Source organism: Lacerta agilis, chromosome 11 (assembly GCF_009819535.1).
Source record: "Lacerta agilis isolate rLacAgi1 chromosome 11, rLacAgi1.pri, whole genome shotgun sequence".
In the NCBI taxonomy this organism is placed as follows: Eukaryota; Metazoa; Chordata; class Lepidosauria; order Squamata; family Lacertidae; genus Lacerta; species Lacerta agilis.
Genome location: NC_046322.1, coordinates 51,058,686 through 51,076,776, shown reverse-complemented (window position 1 = coordinate 51,076,776; position 18,091 = coordinate 51,058,686). Strand labels below are relative to the sequence as shown.

General features: G+C 42.4%; 1 protein-coding gene across 2 annotated transcripts in view; it reads left to right on the top strand.

Moving 5' to 3' along the window:
- Positions 1–17,832, top strand: part of SECISBP2 (SECIS binding protein 2) — a 38,995-nt gene extending 21,163 nt beyond the window's left edge. For both annotated transcript variants that reach the window (XM_033164159.1, XM_033164158.1), the window contains 12 exons: positions 344–489; positions 2,043–2,177; positions 4,509–4,607; positions 5,029–5,178; positions 5,324–5,453; positions 7,430–7,599; positions 10,001–10,142; positions 12,771–12,930; positions 13,918–14,138; positions 14,344–14,498; positions 15,414–15,615; positions 17,708–17,832. In XM_033164159.1, the coding sequence (XP_033020050.1) occupies positions 344–489; positions 2,043–2,177; positions 4,509–4,607; positions 5,029–5,178; positions 5,324–5,453; positions 7,430–7,599; positions 10,001–10,142; positions 12,771–12,930; positions 13,918–14,138; positions 14,344–14,498; positions 15,414–15,615; positions 17,708–17,772 (1,775 nt within the window). In that variant the 3' untranslated portion in view covers positions 17,773–17,832. The remainder of the gene's footprint in view (positions 1–343; positions 490–2,042; positions 2,178–4,508; positions 4,608–5,028; positions 5,179–5,323; positions 5,454–7,429; positions 7,600–10,000; positions 10,143–12,770; positions 12,931–13,917; positions 14,139–14,343; positions 14,499–15,413; positions 15,616–17,707) is intronic.
- Positions 17,833–18,091: the final 259 nt, after the last annotated feature.

The following is an 18,091-nucleotide window of genomic DNA, read 5'->3' as shown; positions in this document are numbered from 1 at the left end:
TAGCTGAAGAAAATCATTTGGAGGTTAGAGAATGTCTGGACTGTTCTGAAGTCATTGTTTAAACATTTGTTTGAAGCATGTCTCATACAAATCTTGGACCTAAGTAATTTTTTAAAAAAAATAGATTTCAGCACATAATACATCAAAGCAAAAAGGCCAGTATTTTATCATTCAAATAGCTACATTTGAAAGATCAATATAGAACGTTGCTGTTTGTTGTACTGTATATCTCTCAAAATTTCACCTTTTGCAATGGAAAAAATCCACGTGAACATTTGGCACAGCCCCACTAAAGATTTATCTTAGTCTCATTTGGTGAATAGTTTGTTCTGTCTAACATCAGTTCCTCAGGTGTCCCCTTGGCCTGCTGTGTCTTGGGCCACCGTGCTGTCACAAACTCCCAAGAGACTTGTTTCAACTCCAGCTACAGTTTCTACCGGGAATAATTCTGGCAGTAAAGGAGAAGATCATGTTCCCAAAGATCATAAGGTAGGATGATGGTTTTTCCAAACCACTGTTCTGTTACTGTCTTTCGGAATAGCAGCTAACCAGAGTCTCAGACTCAGTTCCCTAGTGGATTTACAGTGGACGCTCGGGTTGCGAACGCGATCCGTGCGGGAGGCGCGTTCGCAACCTGCAGTGTCTGTAACCCGCAGCGCTGCGTCTGTGCATACACGGAGTGCGATTTGGCACTTATGTGTGAAGCGCCGACCCGGAAGTAACCCGTTCCGGTACTTCCGGGTTCGGCGCGGTGCGCAACCCGAAAACATGCAACCTGAAGTGGCCGTAACCCATGGTATGGCTGTATTTGAAAAAGTAATATATGGGAGAGAAAGAAGAAACATCAATTCTCCCTTTCTCTTTTAAACTCTTAATTCGCTGCAGCACCCTTCATGTCCATTGGACTTCACTCTTTCTCTTGAGTCAGTTTAAAGTTTCTTTTATATATACCTGTGTTTCTTTTTCCTCATTTCTCTGTGCCTAGCTGCTTTCCTGATCATTTCCAATGGACTTCTACTTTGTATCTCAGTTCATGATACTGCTCTGTTGTCTTCCAGCCTTTTAGTTAAAATCTCTTGCTCCGACTGTTCTTCCTTTTTAGCTCCTGTTTTAAACTTCACATTCCTCTTGCATTTACTATAATGTTTCTCCCACGTTGGGGTGGAAAACAAGCTTCTTTTGACTCTCTTTCTAGCTTGCCTTATTTTTGTGTGTTTCGTTTCCTTTTGAATGTTCTTGAACATGTTATTTGATGCCTTAATTTGCTTTCTGTTTAGATAATTTTTAATCTGGATTCCATTCTTGTCGCTTCACTGAACCTGCTCTGACTCCTGTTGTTAATAATCTCCTGCTTCTCAAATCACGTGGCAGTATTCTGTTCTTTTAGTTGATTTCTCTTCAGCTTTTCTATTACTCTTAACAATGTTAACTGAGTTGAGTTTCATGTGCAGTAAATAGGGCGTGTAAATATGTATGTGTATGACCTATTTTTATATACAATTTCAGTGTTCACTATACTTTATACATTAGTTTGTGGTATGAATGGATATGAGATTTTGAAAAGCCTTTGGCTATCTGCACTAAAGTTTATTACTCCCCTCTCCAGAAAGTCCCCTGACCCTCTGGAGATACTTTTGATTGATTGATTGATTGAATATCCCATTTTTTCCTCCAAGGAGGTCAAGATGGTGCACATGGATCTCCCCTTTTTCATTTAATCCCCACAACAACCCTGTGGTGTAGGTTAGGCTAAGAGGCAGTGACTGGGCCAAGGTCACCCAGTGAGCTTCATGGCTCAGTGGAGATTTGAACAGTCTGAAACAGACAGTAACAAAACAGACCTTAGGGAGCAGAACAAGGATTTTGTGGACAGATATTAGGGGGTGTTTTCATATCCTATAATTCGAGAACAGAGGCTTATGGGGAAAAGATTGAGTTTGTATTCCGTCTTAACTTTAGTGTCTTAACTTTAGCTTTCATTGCTATGCGAGCTTGAATGTAACTTTTCAAAATCTTGCATCGTTTTACTCATTTTGCAATAGTCAGAAACAAGAGAGAATGCTAATGACCATGAATCTGAAGAAATGGCAGATAAGAAGAAGAAAAAGAAAAAGAAGAAAAAGAAAGAGAAACTAAACATCGAAGTGGAGAAAGTTCAAGAACCTCCAAGAATTGAGGTACCGAAGTTGGTTTTCGGGTTGCATCAAAGCTTTGTGTATGGGCCATTAAGCAAACGGTGTATCAACGTGAAGTTGCAGATATTAAGGAGTACCTATGCTTGGTGCTCAGGCACAGTGTCTCTTTTTATCTATCAAATGGGACGGTGAATCATTTTGAAAGATTATCATAAGGTCAAACAAGTCCACCTTGGCTGTACTGCGTTTAACAATCCATGTGGCATAACGCACTTCCAGATCACATTTTTTTAAAAAACCTAGATTGCACGTGAGGATTAGTGATGTGACCCCCAAGGCTTCTCTGATGTCCCACCAACCATTACCTACCATTGGCCATGATGGGTGGGCCTGGGGGGAGTTGGGTCCAACAACATCAGGAAAGCACCACCCCTACACTAGTAGATCTGTTGAAAGTTGCTGTTTTCCTGTCTCCTCTGCTGCTTCACAGGGCAGGGATCTTTCATCGTCTTTCTGATTACTGTCTGCAGTGCTGTGCATAGTGATAACCTTGTATAAATTACAGGCATTCGTAATTGTAATCTGATTGTCATGATACAAGGACTCACAAGTCTGATAGTCTTGAATGATATACCTTAAATATATTTTAGCTTCTTTGGATCAGTAAAATCCCCATCACAGACTTTAAATAAACAAATAAATTTGTCTACATAAGGATTTGTTTTTTTCCCAATCAGAATCATAGCTGTCAACTTTTCCCCTTTTAAAAGGGAAATTCCCTTATTCCGAATAGGATTCCTCGCAAGAAAAGGGAAAAGTTGACAGCTATGATCAGAATGTGTGAATTCAGATTTTATGTTTTGTTTTTGTTTTTTCAAAAATAGTACGTATCTTCCTCTGTGGCATTTTTGCCCAAGTCAGTTAGTTTAGCAAGCTGTAGAAGCATTTCGTATAGTATCCTACGACTGAAATGATTTGTGTTAGCACTGATCAGAAGCCCCAGCCAGAGATTATCACATTTTCACTTCCAGTGGGATAGGGAGTACACATTTTTAATTGTTCAGTTGACATAATGGGACTTGAAAGTGCTTAGCAGTGGCTGGGCCATGCTCATTGTTAATAAAAAAACAATATTGTTATTGTAATTAAGAATACTCAGCATATATATTCTGCTCTATAACATTAAAAGCATTTCACATACATTATCATATTGCACACCTTACCATAACCCAGTACAGTAAGATAGCATTCATATATTCATATTACTGATAGTGGGAAGGTGCTCTAAGGTCACCTAGTAAGTGCATGGCAGAGGACAGGATCAGAGTTTGGGAGTTCCTTATTCTTAGAGCCTGGGGATATCGGCTCCAATCCTAACTCCACTAAACAGAACTAAGCCCCACTGGCATGACAAGGACTTACTTCTGAGTTGACACGGTTAGGATTGGGCTATTACAGGGGGCAGCAAGGTTTACCTTGCCTGGGCTGGTTCACTCCAGCGGAGATCCCTCTGTGGGCCGGATCGCGCACACGGCCGTGATTTCCGGCGTCTGCGCAAACACAATTTTTGGCGTCTGAGCATGCTCAGACGGAATTTCCAGCACCGCGGAAGCGAGTCCCCACACCGCGCTGCACTGGTTTAGCACAGCTTGTGGGGACTCGCCAAGCGGGTGGCTTGGGGCCGGTTAAACGACCCCCGTGGGCCGCTTGTGGCCCATGGGTCTTAGGTTGCCTACTCCTGTGCTATTAGCTACTATACTACACCAGCTCCCAAATGTTGGCAGGTTCTTTTTACACGTCACAAATAATTCAGGGGTCGTATGTGGTTTTCCAGCAACTTCTCCCTCCCCCCTTTATCGATGAGAAGGGAGAAGCATATCAATATAAAATGTTTGGTTTCTTTTAAAAAAAATAAAGATCTAGAACAGTGGTGGCGAACCTATGGCATGCATGCCAGAGGGGGCACTCAGAGCTCTTTCTGTGGGCACACACACCGTCGCCCCAGCAGGGCCATAGCTAGGGGGTGAAACTGATGCTCCAGCGCTGAAGAAAGCTCTGTTACTGTGTTTTTCTTTTAAGACAAAAGGTCTTTATGTGTGAGTTGTTTTTTATAAACCAAATCTCAGTATTCAGGTTAAATTGCCATGTTGGCACTTGGTGATAAATAAGTGGGTTTTGGGTTGCAGTTTGGGCACTCTGTCTCTAAAAAGGTTCACCATCACTGATCTAGAATATGAAGGATGCACAGAAATGCTAGAGCACATCAAATAGTGCCGTGGTGCTGAAGTGGGGAAGGCCACTTTTAAGTTAAATTGTGTGTATGTAGCATGGTGTAATGTTGCCTAAGTTAACACTTTATTTCCATTTCCTCAGGACGTTGAAGAATTTCCAAACCTAGCAGCTGCTACTGATAAAAAATACAGGCCCGCTCAAAAGCAGTGTTCAGCGTCACTTACCAGGGAACAAATAGAAGTAAGGCACCTTCAGTTACTTTGGTCTTCTATTCAACCTTCCCCATTTGTTTTCCCTTATTGGCAATCCTTACTCTTCAGCCATTTCAGAACTCAGCAACTCTATCAAATCTTAGATTATGGCGTGGCAAAAAAAAAAAAAAAAGCATAGTGTCACTCGCAAGGAGGTGCGGAACGTTTCAGAAGTGAGGGTGGCAAAAAAAAGTTTCCACATTTTAATGTTGCATTTTTTTGTGTTTGATGCTACAGCTATGCTAGAGCACACTGAGATCTGAAATGTGAAGTCCTTACTGCTAGAGCGTGTTTTCTGCTGTAGAACAAAGCAAAGAAACTCCAGAAATCTTCCCCTTAAGATGTTTATCTGAGTGTGGCTTGCGCACATCTCTTTGTTCGTTCATAGCATTTGTCTTTTATTTCTGTAGGGAAGAACAAGGGAATCTGGGTTTCAGTCTCACGGTGGTCCTCCTCAAAATGAATTGCTGTCTCCCAATTCAGACACGTCATTGGCAAGAAAAGCTCACAAGCAAGTGCCGTGTACTCCGTGTACTCCAACAGAAAAAAGGAGAATGCAGGTAAAATAGTTCTTTCCGCGTTACGTTCGCTTGCTTCAAAACAAAAGTAATATTTCTGAATGAATTATGTGCACACAAATTTTACTTACTAGATAAAATGCAAGGCCAAGGGGGAAGAAACGTGTTTCCCTTTCTTCTCCTGCAGCAATCACCCAAGAGCAGTGGAAAGAAGAGTCAGGATCCTGTGCGGCTCGATTTGGGAGGGATGCTGGCTGCTTTGGAACAGAAACAATATTCAGAAAAATCAAAAGCATCAAAGCCTGCAGTGGTTTCAGGTAGAAGTCTTGAGAGTGCTTTTGTTATATGGTGCTTTTTCAGAGTACCTTTTATTATTATTTTTTACAATGGCCATCTCCTGAGGTAAGCTAAACGTTGCAAGAATTCACTACAGATTGTGTGGGAAAGTTCCGGAGGAATGAAAGAGAAGCCATCTTTGTGAAGTAAAATAAAAAAAGATGAGCTGTAATTTGCTGAACATGCTGAAGTCTAGGAGAGATTAGTGGAAGTGTAACGATTTCTCTTCTACTTTTTCTCAGGTGGTGGTTTTTATTTATGAAGATTAAGGGTGGTCAGTTTTCTACATTTTTTATTTTTGTTTTGTAATTCAATAGCTGGAAGAGTGTCTTATCGAAATGACTGGCTATAAATAGGTAACACTGTCAGATTTTATGTGCTATGCTTTCAAAACCTTAGTCTGGAGTCAAGTCCAGATTTCAAAGTAATAGCGTATCTTTTGAGGGAAGGTTTTGCTCATCCAGCATCTAAGAAATTCCTGCTACAATACAATACAATACTGCAGAAGCTCCCATTGCTAATCACAGTCTGTATAATAGCATATAAAGTTATGCTGGTGGAAATTCTTTACTGTTGCTTTTCAAAAGTGGTGGGCAAATAGTGCTTAAAGTGTTATGGATTTTCCAGTATTCACAGAATTTGATTGCTGCCAGTATAGAAATTGTCAAAAGATGGCATGCATCCATGTGGAGGATAAAGCAGCTGTTAAATCAGCAAAGAGTTTGTGTAAGAGGAAGAGTTTTGGATTTGATATCCCGCTTTTCACTACCCGAAGGAGTCTCAAAGCGGCTAACATTCTCCTTTCCCTTCCTCCCCCACAACAAACACTCTGTGAGGTGAGTGGGGCTGAGAGACTTCAAAGAAGTGTGACTAGCCCAAGGTCACCCAGCAGCTGCATGTGGAGGAGTGGAGACGCGAACCCGGTTCCCCAGATTACGAGTCTACCATTCTTAACCATGCACCACACTGGCTCGTAACCACTTCTAATGTACCAGGCTCGTAACCACTTCTAATGTACCATGCAAGTTGTCCACAATAAATCATGTCAGGCTTTGTTCACAGATCTGAAGTGCACTTTGGGAAAGAATAAATGCAGCGCATGTCTCCACTGAGATCAAGTGCTAATGTTTAATGATTCCTCTTAAGTATTACGTCCATGCAATGCAACTACAAAACTGCTTTGCTTGCAATAAATGATGTCAAGGATTGGGCTTAAGCACATTCTGGAAGGAGAGCAATGCATTGGTGAAAGAAATTCCAAGAGAATTTAGTAGCTTTTGTCCAGAAAGAATTCTAAACCAGACTTTAACTACTGAATACTTTCAGTAACACCGAAAGCTGTTTTATACTGAGGCAGACCATTGATCTAGCTAGCTCACACTGGCTGGCAGCGGTTCTCCAGAGTTTCAGACATTTGCTGCCCTATTTTGGACCTTTTGCATGCCAAATAGATGATCTGCCACTGGCCTTTCCAGAGTATTTGCCGTATTGTACTGTATTTTTCAGATACATAAATAAGAACTGCTTGTTTTAATTAAAGTTACAGGTGGGTAGCCGTGTTGGTCTGCCAAAGTCAAAACAAAACAGTTGGTCTCTAAGGTGCTACTGGAAAGAATTTTTTATTTTGTTTTATTTAAAGATTATAGTAGATTTAAGTAATGAGGTTTTTTACAAAAATGCAGCGTCCACAAAACAGACCTGCTGAAATCGAAAGCCACACTGACGTAGCTAAGCACACTTTGTAATGTGCTGAATCAGGACAAGAATGCATTCTTTGTATACCTGGGTGTCTGTGTAGCTTGTGTGCTGAGCTGAGTGCTAAAACCGAGTTATGCTCCAATCCTAAACATACTTGTTTAGAAGAGTCCCAATTGATACTGATTGTGCTTGCTTCCAGTTAAGTATGGATTTCAGACTTGGCCATTGTCACCTGATAGCAGGTTTGCTTTTGTTTTAGTTGGTGGCGCAGTACCATTGCATTCCAAGGAACCCATGACAGTAACAAAAAGTCAGCAATTCAACCAAGGGAAGACCCCGCATAACCCATTGGACTCGAGTGCACCCTTGGTTAAGAAGGGAAAACAGAGAGAAGTCCCTAAAGCGAAGAAGCCAACGTCACTCAAAAAGGTACAAGCAATAATCCTTTAACAAAGTTTAGTGTAGCTGTTGCCTTTTAGAATTTAGTCACACCAGTATTTCTTACTTTTGTTTGTGCCTGGCTATAATTTTGCCTTTTTATTGTGAAGTTCTTTCAGATTGTTGCTGTGGGAAAGGACTAATTAAACTATGTAATCTTATCTAATCCCAGAAGTGGGAGGGAAGTGAGCAGATCTAATTTGGGGTTAATCCATTCGTTCTAAGAGTAGAACAGCCCAAAGGTGATTTGAAAGGGTAGCTTGCAGTGATTGCGAGCACACACGCTGAACCCTGTCCATGGAGCCTACCCCCTACAGAATGAGATAAGAGACCAAAGTATGGGTTCAAATTGGCCACAACTTTATTTAACTAAAGAATGTGGGAAACTTGGCATAGGCCTTGGCAGGCAACCCTCTCAGCCCGTCCGGGACTGAGGATGTGCAGGGCAATGAGGTGCAGTGGGAGGGGACTGTAAAGCACAAATTTACACAGCTTGCCCTCCCACCTTACCTCAGCTGGGAGTTTGACCTACATGCTGATGCTCTAGGGCCAGGGACTCCTACAATCAAGAAGAAGTAGAAGAAGAGTTTGGATTTGATATCCCACTTTATCACTACCCTTGTCGTTCAGTCGTGTCCGACTCTTCGTGACCCCATGGACCAGAGCACGCCAGGCACGCCTATCCTTCACTGCCTCCCGCAGTTTGGCCAAACTCATGCTAGTCGCTTCGAGAACACTGTCCAACCATCTCATCCTCTTTCGTCCCCTTCTCCTTGTGCCCTCCATCTTTCCCAACATCAGGGTCTTTTCCAGGGAGTCTTCTCTTCTCATGAGGTGGCCAAAGTACTAGAGCCTCAACTTCAGGATCTGTCCTTCCAGTGAGCACTCAGGGCTGATTTCTTTAAGGATGGATAAGTTTGATTTTTTTGCAGTCCATGGGACTCTCAAGAGTCTCCTCCAGCACCATAATTCAAAAGCATTGATTCTTTGGCGATCAGTCTTCTTTATGGTCCAGCTCTCACTTCCATACATTACTACTGGGAAAACCATAGCTTTAACTATACAGACCTTTGTCAGCAGGATGATGTCTCTGCTTTTTAAGATGCTGTCTAGGTTTGTCATTGCTTTCCTCCCAAGAAGCAGGCGTCTTTTAATTTCGTGACTGCTGTCACCATATGCAGTGATCATGGAGCCCAAGAAAGTAAAATCTCTCACTGCCTCCATTTCTTCCCCTTCTATTTGCCAGGAGGTGATGGGACCAGTGGCCATGACCTTAGTTTTTTTGATGTTGAGCTTCAGACCATATTTTGAGCTCTCCTCTTTCACCCTCATTAAAAGGTTCTACCCTAAGGAGTCTCAAAGCGGCTAACATTCTCCTTTCCCTTCCTCCCCCACAACAAACACTCTGTGAGGTGAGTGGGGCTGAGAGACTTCAGAGAAGTGTGACTAGCCCAAGGTCACCCAGCAGCTGCATGTGGAGGAGCGGAGACGCGAACCCAGTTCACCAGATTACGAGTCTACCGCTCTTAACCACTACACCACACTCAACCCTTTAATGGGCCCTGCAAATGCCGCCGCGTGGGGGTGCATGAAATGACTCCCCCCCCCCAAACTTGAAGATAGACTAAAGGGTACCAAAGTTGTGACGAAATGCTATGGGGAAGGCGAATTCCTTCCCGGTTCTGAATACAGCAACCATCTTACGACCCTAGCAGCACCTGCTGACCAGGAATGCAAAATATTAGGCTGCAAGAATATATTATTAATTTGGGAGGGGTGGGTGCGTGAACCTGGAAGAGGAAGAAACAAAGTGAGGTTTGGCCGAAGGGGTCGGCCTCTTTCCCCTGGCCTTCGCCCCACCCCCATTTGGCCGTCCATTGTCCTCCCAGGCTGGGGACGGGACGATAGCCACCCTGACCCAGGTGGGTGGCACCAGACCAGGTAAGCCTGCTCGGTGTCACAATCCCCCCCCCCACCTTTTGGGAAGGGAGGGTGGAAATTATATAAATGTTTTCTACACTGGCACTCTCATGTGATCAACCTTTTAGTTTGCCAGTAGAACCGTCATATTGATTACATGAACTAGAACACAATTTAAAAATGTGAATATTTTAAGAGCGTCTGCATCAATTTAATTTTTGAAAGGGGTCTGTCCCTAAATAGCAGCAAGTGGAGATGCAGTTAGCAATTGCCGCAGATAAGCCAACTGAATGATAACTCAAAATTGACACACTTTTAAAATTATAAACCAAGCCTTCTCCCACCTCCCCTGGAAACGTAAACATTAAAGGCTGTAAAGTACATACATATGTGCCCCCACCCAAAAAAAAGTATTTCAGAAATAAAGAACTTTGTCTGGGAGCTATATTGCAATGAACTGTTTCCTTTTCAGATTATTTTGAAAGAGCGGGAACAGCGGAAACAGCAACACCTTTTAGAACAGACGGCGATACCAAATGAGAGTGATGCTGTCCAGCAGGGTGCAAGTTCTGAGGTGACTGAAAATCAGACATTTTCTGAGGACACCAAAGCAGGTACCTCTTGAACTGGAGTGCTGCTTGTTTTAATTTATGACCAGGGGGTGTCTAAGCAGGGGAATGCTTCTAGAGTTGGGTGTGTTATTTTAGGCGGAGAAAGTTAATTTTTGGAGCCCATGTGACATAGTGATTCTTGCTTGAACCTATTATAATTTGGTATTCTAACAGAACGCTATTACATGTAACAGTAAAATACACATGCATTCCACACATACTGTACGCCTGAGAATTTTCTCTGAGTTTATTAGACTCCTGGGAATGGAGAAACAGAATATAAATAAACATAATGACTGCATCTCCTTATTGCGTTAGTAAGTCTTTTATTGTTACCAATTTTAAATCAAACAGTATGTGTGTATTTCCCTTTGTTTTTTCTATGATCTTAAAGTAGAAATAAAATTGATTGATTGATAAAAAAGAGAAAGTTAATTTTTGCAAATTTCTTCAGTGAGGCAGGTCTTAAAAATTGGGTTTTGGGTGTGTGGAATTCAAATCTGCTATTATTTTTGTGACTGCTCAACATTTAGTTTGGTAAATCTATGATTTAAAAGTGCATAAACTGCTCTCAGAAAACCAAAGAATTTTATCTAGTGAGAATGTCAGGGAATGCTATAAAAAAGTTTCTCCACATAAAACATACCCTACTAAGCATACAACGTTATCTTGTAATCATAAAATGATATTAGAAAGTAATGACATCATTTAATAATAAATTTAATCAACTTGTTTCACCAAGTGTTGCTTTTATTAGTTTTTGGACATCAGCCACCAACTTACTTCTTGGCCTCTGATCAGGGGCGTAGCAAGGGGGGGCGGGTCGCCCCGGGTTCCATAATGGAGGGGGTGACAAATTAACAAGGAACAATTTTTAAAATAAATAAATATTTGAAAATGTTTTTTTGAAATGTTTTTTTTAAAATGCCTGCTCCAAAAGTCTTATCTTACTATACTAGGGATTATATAGCTATTTATGAAATTTCATGCATATCGGTTAATATCCGGACCCTCCTCCACCAAAATAGCTGTTTACTTGGCTTTTATGTCATGAAGGCTGAAATTTCAGTTCAGAGAACACTTACTGTTCCCAACCCTAACCCTGTGGAAAGCCATCTAATTAGAGTTTAACTTGATTTTGAGATTTTTTAGGAGGTAATTTAATTATTGTTTGATTTTATACCAATGTTATGTATCTGATGTTAGCCACCCTGAGCCCGACTTCGGCCGGGATATAAATAAAAGTTTTTATTATTATTACTTGTTACTATTCCTTTGTAAGAAAATATGAAATAACGTGAAACCATTTTGCGGGGGGGGGGGGATCAATGGGGGGGGTTTGACAAGAATTTTTCCGCACCGGGTACCACCTGACCTTCCCATGCCTGGGGGGGGGGGTGTGACAAAAAATTTTTTGCCCCCAGGTACCAATTTACCTTGCTACGCCCCTGCCTCTGATGTAGCCATTACGCTTCTCATATGTATACATCCTGTCTGTATAATTTAGCAAAGCTACATTATATTAATTTAACCAAAGCATCTTTTTAGCACCCCTCATTTTTGGAATTTGAAAGTTGAAGAGTTCAGCACTCCCTATTTCTGGATAGCTGTTGCAGTAGTGTTTCCTGAGATGTAGCTGAAACAGTAATGTAAAATAACGGTGAAAATAAGCTGTTTTGCACTGCATGGTAATTCAAATGATGACTTAGTGAGACTGCGTGGACTCCTGGAGAGGAGTTCACACCCACTGTTCTCCTACCTTGTCCTTTTTACTGCTTCACTAAGCCTAGGTTTGACTTAGCATGTGGTTTGAACCCCAGAATTGTGGTAAAGCTTTCCATCTAACTACAGACTGTAACCAAGACCAAACCTGGGATTGTTCTCTACCCGTTTTATTCTTTAAACCTCCAAAAGGGTAACTGAGTATTCTTGTTTGGGACTGGGATTGAATTTCCTCCTGGAACAAATGCCTTTTCAGAAGAAGTGGAAGTTTGAAATGGAAAGGTCTGCCAAATCACAGGACACCTCTTCCTACAGGGTTTGCTTTGTCTAGTTTATTTGCTGCAACATCCTACGGGAGATTTTGCCTCCCATTGGCAGAAATAGCTGTCGGGAGGTTTCAGTCCCATTGTGTAATGATTTGCTTGTATGTTTTTCATATGCATTTTTAAGCCCTGCGGTCAAAACAGTGCATGCCACCCTCTTTATCATTGGAGTAGCTCTCCAGTAGTCTTGAATAGTTTGTGTGGTTATTACAACTTTTTACTGCTAAAACTCACATTCTGCCTATTTTAAACTGCAAATCATAAATATGGAAGGCATGTCATGCTCTTTTGTTGTCTAGTTGTTTTTTTCCTAAATCTAAAAGTTGCTTAAACTGTAAATGGATATCTGTAAAAACAGACAAACTACCCTAGGCCAGCGCCTTATCTGTATTTTTTTCAGTTGTCCCTTCATATATGTTCAGGGCTCCTTTTTCTGCAGGGCTCTTAAGCACACATTTAGTTCATGCCATTTTCATCTTGACCCTGGGCTGAAACTGAAACAAGCTCCTAAGGTTTCTATTAGTGATATGAAGTTCCTGTCAAACAAAAATAATCCCTTTTGTATTCTACTTTCCTTTGTATTTAGAAAGCGCAGATGAAGCCCCTACAGATCCTGCAATTGCAGCCCAAGATAGTTCAGACGTGTCCCTGGAATGTACAGCATCGAGTGGATCCACGAATAATTCCCCTGTCCCAACACAGCTGAATTCCAACCTTCCCAAAATCCACAGCCGAAGATTTAGAGAGTAGGTATTCTGGTGTTGGTCATGCCAATCCTGTCCATGTATTTTTGTTGTTGAGCTTAGTGGGGTGCCTCTTAGTTTGAATGTGATATCCTAATGCAGGGGTCAGCAAACTTTTTCAGCAGGGGGCCAGTCCGCTGTCCCTCAGACCTTGTGGGGGGCCGGACTATATTTTGGAGAAAATAATGATGTGAGAGGACCACGAACCTTGGTGGCTGCTTACATGTGTCTTACCAGTGTGGTGTAGTGGTTAAGAGCAGTAGACTTGTAATCTGGTGAACCGGGTTCGCGTCTCCGCTCCTCCACATGCAGCTGCTGGGTGACCTTGGGCTAGTCACACTTCTCTGAAGTCTCTCAGCCCCAATCACCTCACAGAGTGTTTGTTGTGGGGGAGGAAGGGAAAGGAGAATGTTAGCCACTTTGAGACTCCTTCGGGTAGTGATAAAGTGGGATATCAAATCCAAACTCTTCTTCTTCTTGTGAGTGGCAGGGGCTGGCGGCAGCGGAGGGACGGTGAGCGGTGCGCGCAAGGGCTCTGGAGAGGGGCTGCTGAAAATGGCGGTCGCTTGAGCGCTGCTGCTGCTGGCACCAACAAAGCCCAGCCCCTTTCCTCCTCTAGGCAGGGCTGGGAGAAGCCAGGAGGAAGCGCCGCCATGTGATGGAGGGAGAGGGAATGAACGCAGGCGCTGGCGTTCCATGCAGCGATTCCTGGACCATCTGCGGGCTAGATCCAGAAGGCAATTGGGCCTAATCCGGCCCCCGGGCCTTAGTTTGCTGACCCATGTCCTAATGCGTTTACGTGAAGGCTTTTGACCCTTAGTCACACATGGATTTCTCGACCTTCAAATATCAAACATCCTAATTACTTCTGGATATAGTTTGCTAATTGTGTGTGTGTGTGTGTCTTTGGATAGAGTGGATGAGAAAGAAAGGAATGTGGGGAGAATCAGACACTTGCCATAACACTGAAACAATTGGTTCTTTCTTTAGTTACTGCACCCAAGTACTCAGCAAAGAGGTTGACAGCTGCGTAACAGATCTCTTGAAAGAGTTGGTGCGCTTCCAAGACCGCCTTTATCAGAAAGACCCAGTCAAGGCCAAGACGAAGCGCAGGCTTGTTATGGGGCTCAGAGAAGTGCTGAAACACTTGAAGCTGAAAAAGTTGAAATGTGTCATCATTTCCCCCAACTGTGAAAGAATCCAGTCAAAGGGTGAGCCTTTCTATTAAAAGTATGGCAAACTGAAGCAAAAGCAGATCAGATTTCCGGCGGAGGGGTGTAGTTGAAGGAACAAGCAATGCTGGTTTTCTCTTAAGATGTATCTGGGCGAATGAAGCCCTTTTGCCAGCAATGCTAATGAAATTGACCAGTTCTGATGCCTCGTCCTCCTTTTAATCCTCTCTTTGTTTTGCCCAAGGTGGGTTGGATGAGACTCTGCATCTCATCATTGACTCCGCTTGTGAACAGAACATCCCATTTGTGTTTGCTCTCAATCGCAAAGCTCTAGGGCGTTGCGTGAACAAAGCAGTGCCAGTCAGCGTGGTGGGAATTTTCAGTTACGATGGCGCTCAGGTGAGTGGTGGAAAAGCTGCCATTGCACCCTGTTCTGCAATATGCATTTCAGTTTAAATACAGCGGTACCTTGGTTGTCAAACTTAATCCGTTCCGGAAATCCGTTCCAAAACCAAGGCACGTTCCAAAACCAAGAAAGTAATGCAAAATGGATTAATCAGTTCCAGATTTTTAAAAACAACCCCTAAAACAGCAATTTAACATGAATTTTACTATCTTATGAGACCATTGATCCATAAAATGAAAGCAATAAACAGTGTCCTGCAGTCATGCAATCAATCAGTAGCTGAACACAGAATCATAAAAACAAAACGAGCCACAAAAACGCAAAATAAATAATAAATAGACAGACCTCAGCGTAAAAATCAAAACAGAAGCGTGGCACTCAAAACAGAGCATGTTTGGCTTCCAAAAAAAGTTTGCAAACTGGAACACTTACTTCCGGATTTGCAGTGTTTGGGTTCCAAGTTGTTTGATTTCCAAGGCGTTTGAGAACCAAGGTACAACTGCAGAAGCTTTTAAAGTCTTTGGCAGCTAATGCTAAAATGTTTAAAAATATTAACCATCCTTAATTGTCTGGGAGTACTGTGTCCTTAAATCACCTTAGCCCTGTTGAGGTGTTCCATTTACTTGCATGCTAGCGCCTTTCCCATCACTCTCCGCAAGTTGGAGGGCAGTTACCTGAACAAATAGAGCTTAGGGGGAATTTACAAATAAATCCTCAACAATATTCTGCTGCTGGGACCACTGAACAACAATATTGGGATCTTTGATCTTCTCCTTTTTCAACATTGGTGCGAAATAAAATTGTGGAGCATGCTATCTTCTTCTTGTGTTTGTGGAGAAAATGCTGGAAGCTTGGCAAAGCACTAACCCAAAATCCTATCTTAGTTTCTCGCTGCCTTTATACCCTAGGACTATTTTCACAAAATGGTGGAACTGACAATGGAAGCGAGGCTGGCCTATAAGGAAATGATTGCGGCATTGCAGAAAGAGTCGGCTGAAGAAGAAAAGGAAAGTGACTCTGCACACTTGAAAACCCTTTGCAGAGAGCCCAGTCCACTAGAAGCTGCTGAAGCACCCCTTCCAGAGTCTGATGAGGATGTCCCAAACTACAGTGAGTTTTGTGTGTGTGTGATTTACTGTATTTTTTGCTCCATAGGGCGCACCTTGTTTTAAGAGGAAACAAGAAAAAAAATATTTTTCTGGTTTTCCTCCTCTAAAAGCCCTGTTTTTTTGAGGATCAGATAAAAGTTTTGCAGCTTTTTTGCAAAGGGAAAAGCCCTGGGTTTTTTTAGGATCAGCTAAAAGTTTTGCAGCTTTTTTCCATAGGGAAAAGCCCTGGTTTTTTTGTGGATCAACTAAAAGTTTTGCAGCTTTTTTTTGCAAAGGGGAAAAAGCAAAGCTCCTTTTGCAAAGGGGGGAAAGCAAAGAGGAAAAGCCCCATTTTTATGGGGTTCAACTCACATTTCTGCAGCTTCAACTTTTCTACAGTTTCCAGACAGATAATCTAATCAGCCAGTCACATGTCGCTGGGGAAACAAACAACCTCCCTCTGCAGCACATTCAACAATGGAGGCCTGGGCATGGGGGCGGGGCTGAAAGGGAGCCGGGACTCTTATCTCTCTCCCGATCTCTTGCTGATCAGCTGCTGAGCGGGGTCCTTTCAACACCCCCTTTTCTCTTTGCAAAATAAAAAGCATGATCCTCTTTTGGCCCCTGGGAAATTCGGCTCCAGGGACCACCATTCGCTCCATAAGACGCACAGATATTTCCCCTTACTTTTTAGGAGGAAAAAAGTGCGTCTTATGGAGGGGAAAATACGGTAATGTGGGCAGTCTTCTCTCTGGTATTAATCGCCCTCTTGACTGTTTGGGACATGAATGGTCTGCAACAACTCTTTAATTTCTGGTCGTTCTTGATTTGTCAGATATGCTGGTGCTAACTTTGAAAAAAGGGAACAATCTCACTTCCATTTGTGTTGCCGAGTTCAGTGACTTCGGCCACATAAATATGAGTGACTTCCCCCCCAACCAGTCTCTTCTGGCTATCAAGGCCTCTTGGGGTGGGTGACTAGCACAGTGTGCAGGGAGCTCTATGATACCCATATGCAAAGGAGCGTGTGTGAGAGGGAAATAGAAAACGGTGTTGGCCTGTCTGGGGAAAGCAAAACAAGCGTTGCTTTGCCCATCTCAGTTGTTGTATTGAAGGCTGGCATTATGGTAAACGCTCTCAGGCCTGCCGGCCTTCTTGCCCATCATCTTTGGGTACCAAACTTAATCAACATTGTAGGATCCCCCTGCAGAAATCTACCTCAGTTCCAAGCTACCTCCAGCTGAGAACGTGATTTCTTTGCACCTGCTGTCAGTGATTCTTCTGGTTTACAGACTCTTCCCTTTTTCTTCATACGGGTTGAAATATTTTTCATTTTATCGTTTTGCTGCATTAGACCAGTCCTGGGAAATATTGATGCGAGGCAGGATAGCAGCCACCATGTTTATTTGGCGGGTGCCAAACATCACACTTCCTCTACAACAGGATAGATCCTTCACTGATCTTTCCGGAGTTCCTGGGGCTCAGAGTGCTGAGCCACTGAGCTACCGTGTGATTGTTTTCAGATGGAGGCCTGCCAGTCTGACTGTTGCCTGTCTGTGTCTCGGAGAGAGAGTGAAAGCGCGCTGTTCCTCTCTCTTGTGTCATGAAACATACGGGCCTGTTCATCTCGCTTTGCTGCCCTCTACAGCTTCCAGTGTTAGCTGCATGCTGTTTTCTAATTTCAGCTGATGAACTTCGCTAGATTTGACTGGGCATTATAAAAGTTCGTTTGACCCAGAGCTCTCTAGCTTTATACTTTCTTTCATAGAAAAGCAATACAAAATAACCGACAGTTGACAACAAATTAAGCAAAGCTCTTATCGCATGGAGCGTCTTTCCTTCCCCCGTTTTAAACCTGGCCCACTTCCGCTGCCTAGATTAGCTTCAGTTTCCTGCATAAGGAGGCTAATCCTTGTGTCCTTGAATTATCAAGCGTTTGGGGATCTCGGTGCCTGATAAAGCAATTTAAAGTAGGTGTGAAAGCATTTCCAAATGCAGTTTTCTCAAGGCTGTGCTGCAAACAAAGCATTGCATCCCCCATCTTTTTGTAGCTGTCCTTGCATTTGTTAGTCTGAAGAAAAATGTAACGCTAACCTTCATATGTTTTTTTCTAGTTAAAATCTGGAAGCGGAAGCTTGAAGAGGAGTATAACCCATACACACTGGAGCTGGAAAAATAGTCAACTTCTGAAATGTTGACCTTGGGTTTTGAAGAACCTCAGTAAATCAAGACTACCTTATTTGGCCTTATTTGACTTTTTTTTTAATTAAAAAAAAAGTGTATGTATATATAGATAATGTAAATAACTAAATTATCTATGATTAATTATCCAAACAATATGGCTTATAATGTTAAAAAAATTGTCTTATGATTGTAATCTGGCAAATAATCACAATGGAACATGCCGTTCTGGAAACGTGGTTTGTTAAACCTTAAAAAGCCAGTCCATTGCTGACTTGGTTGTTTAAAGGTACCTTAGGTTCTTTAGTGGGTTCTCT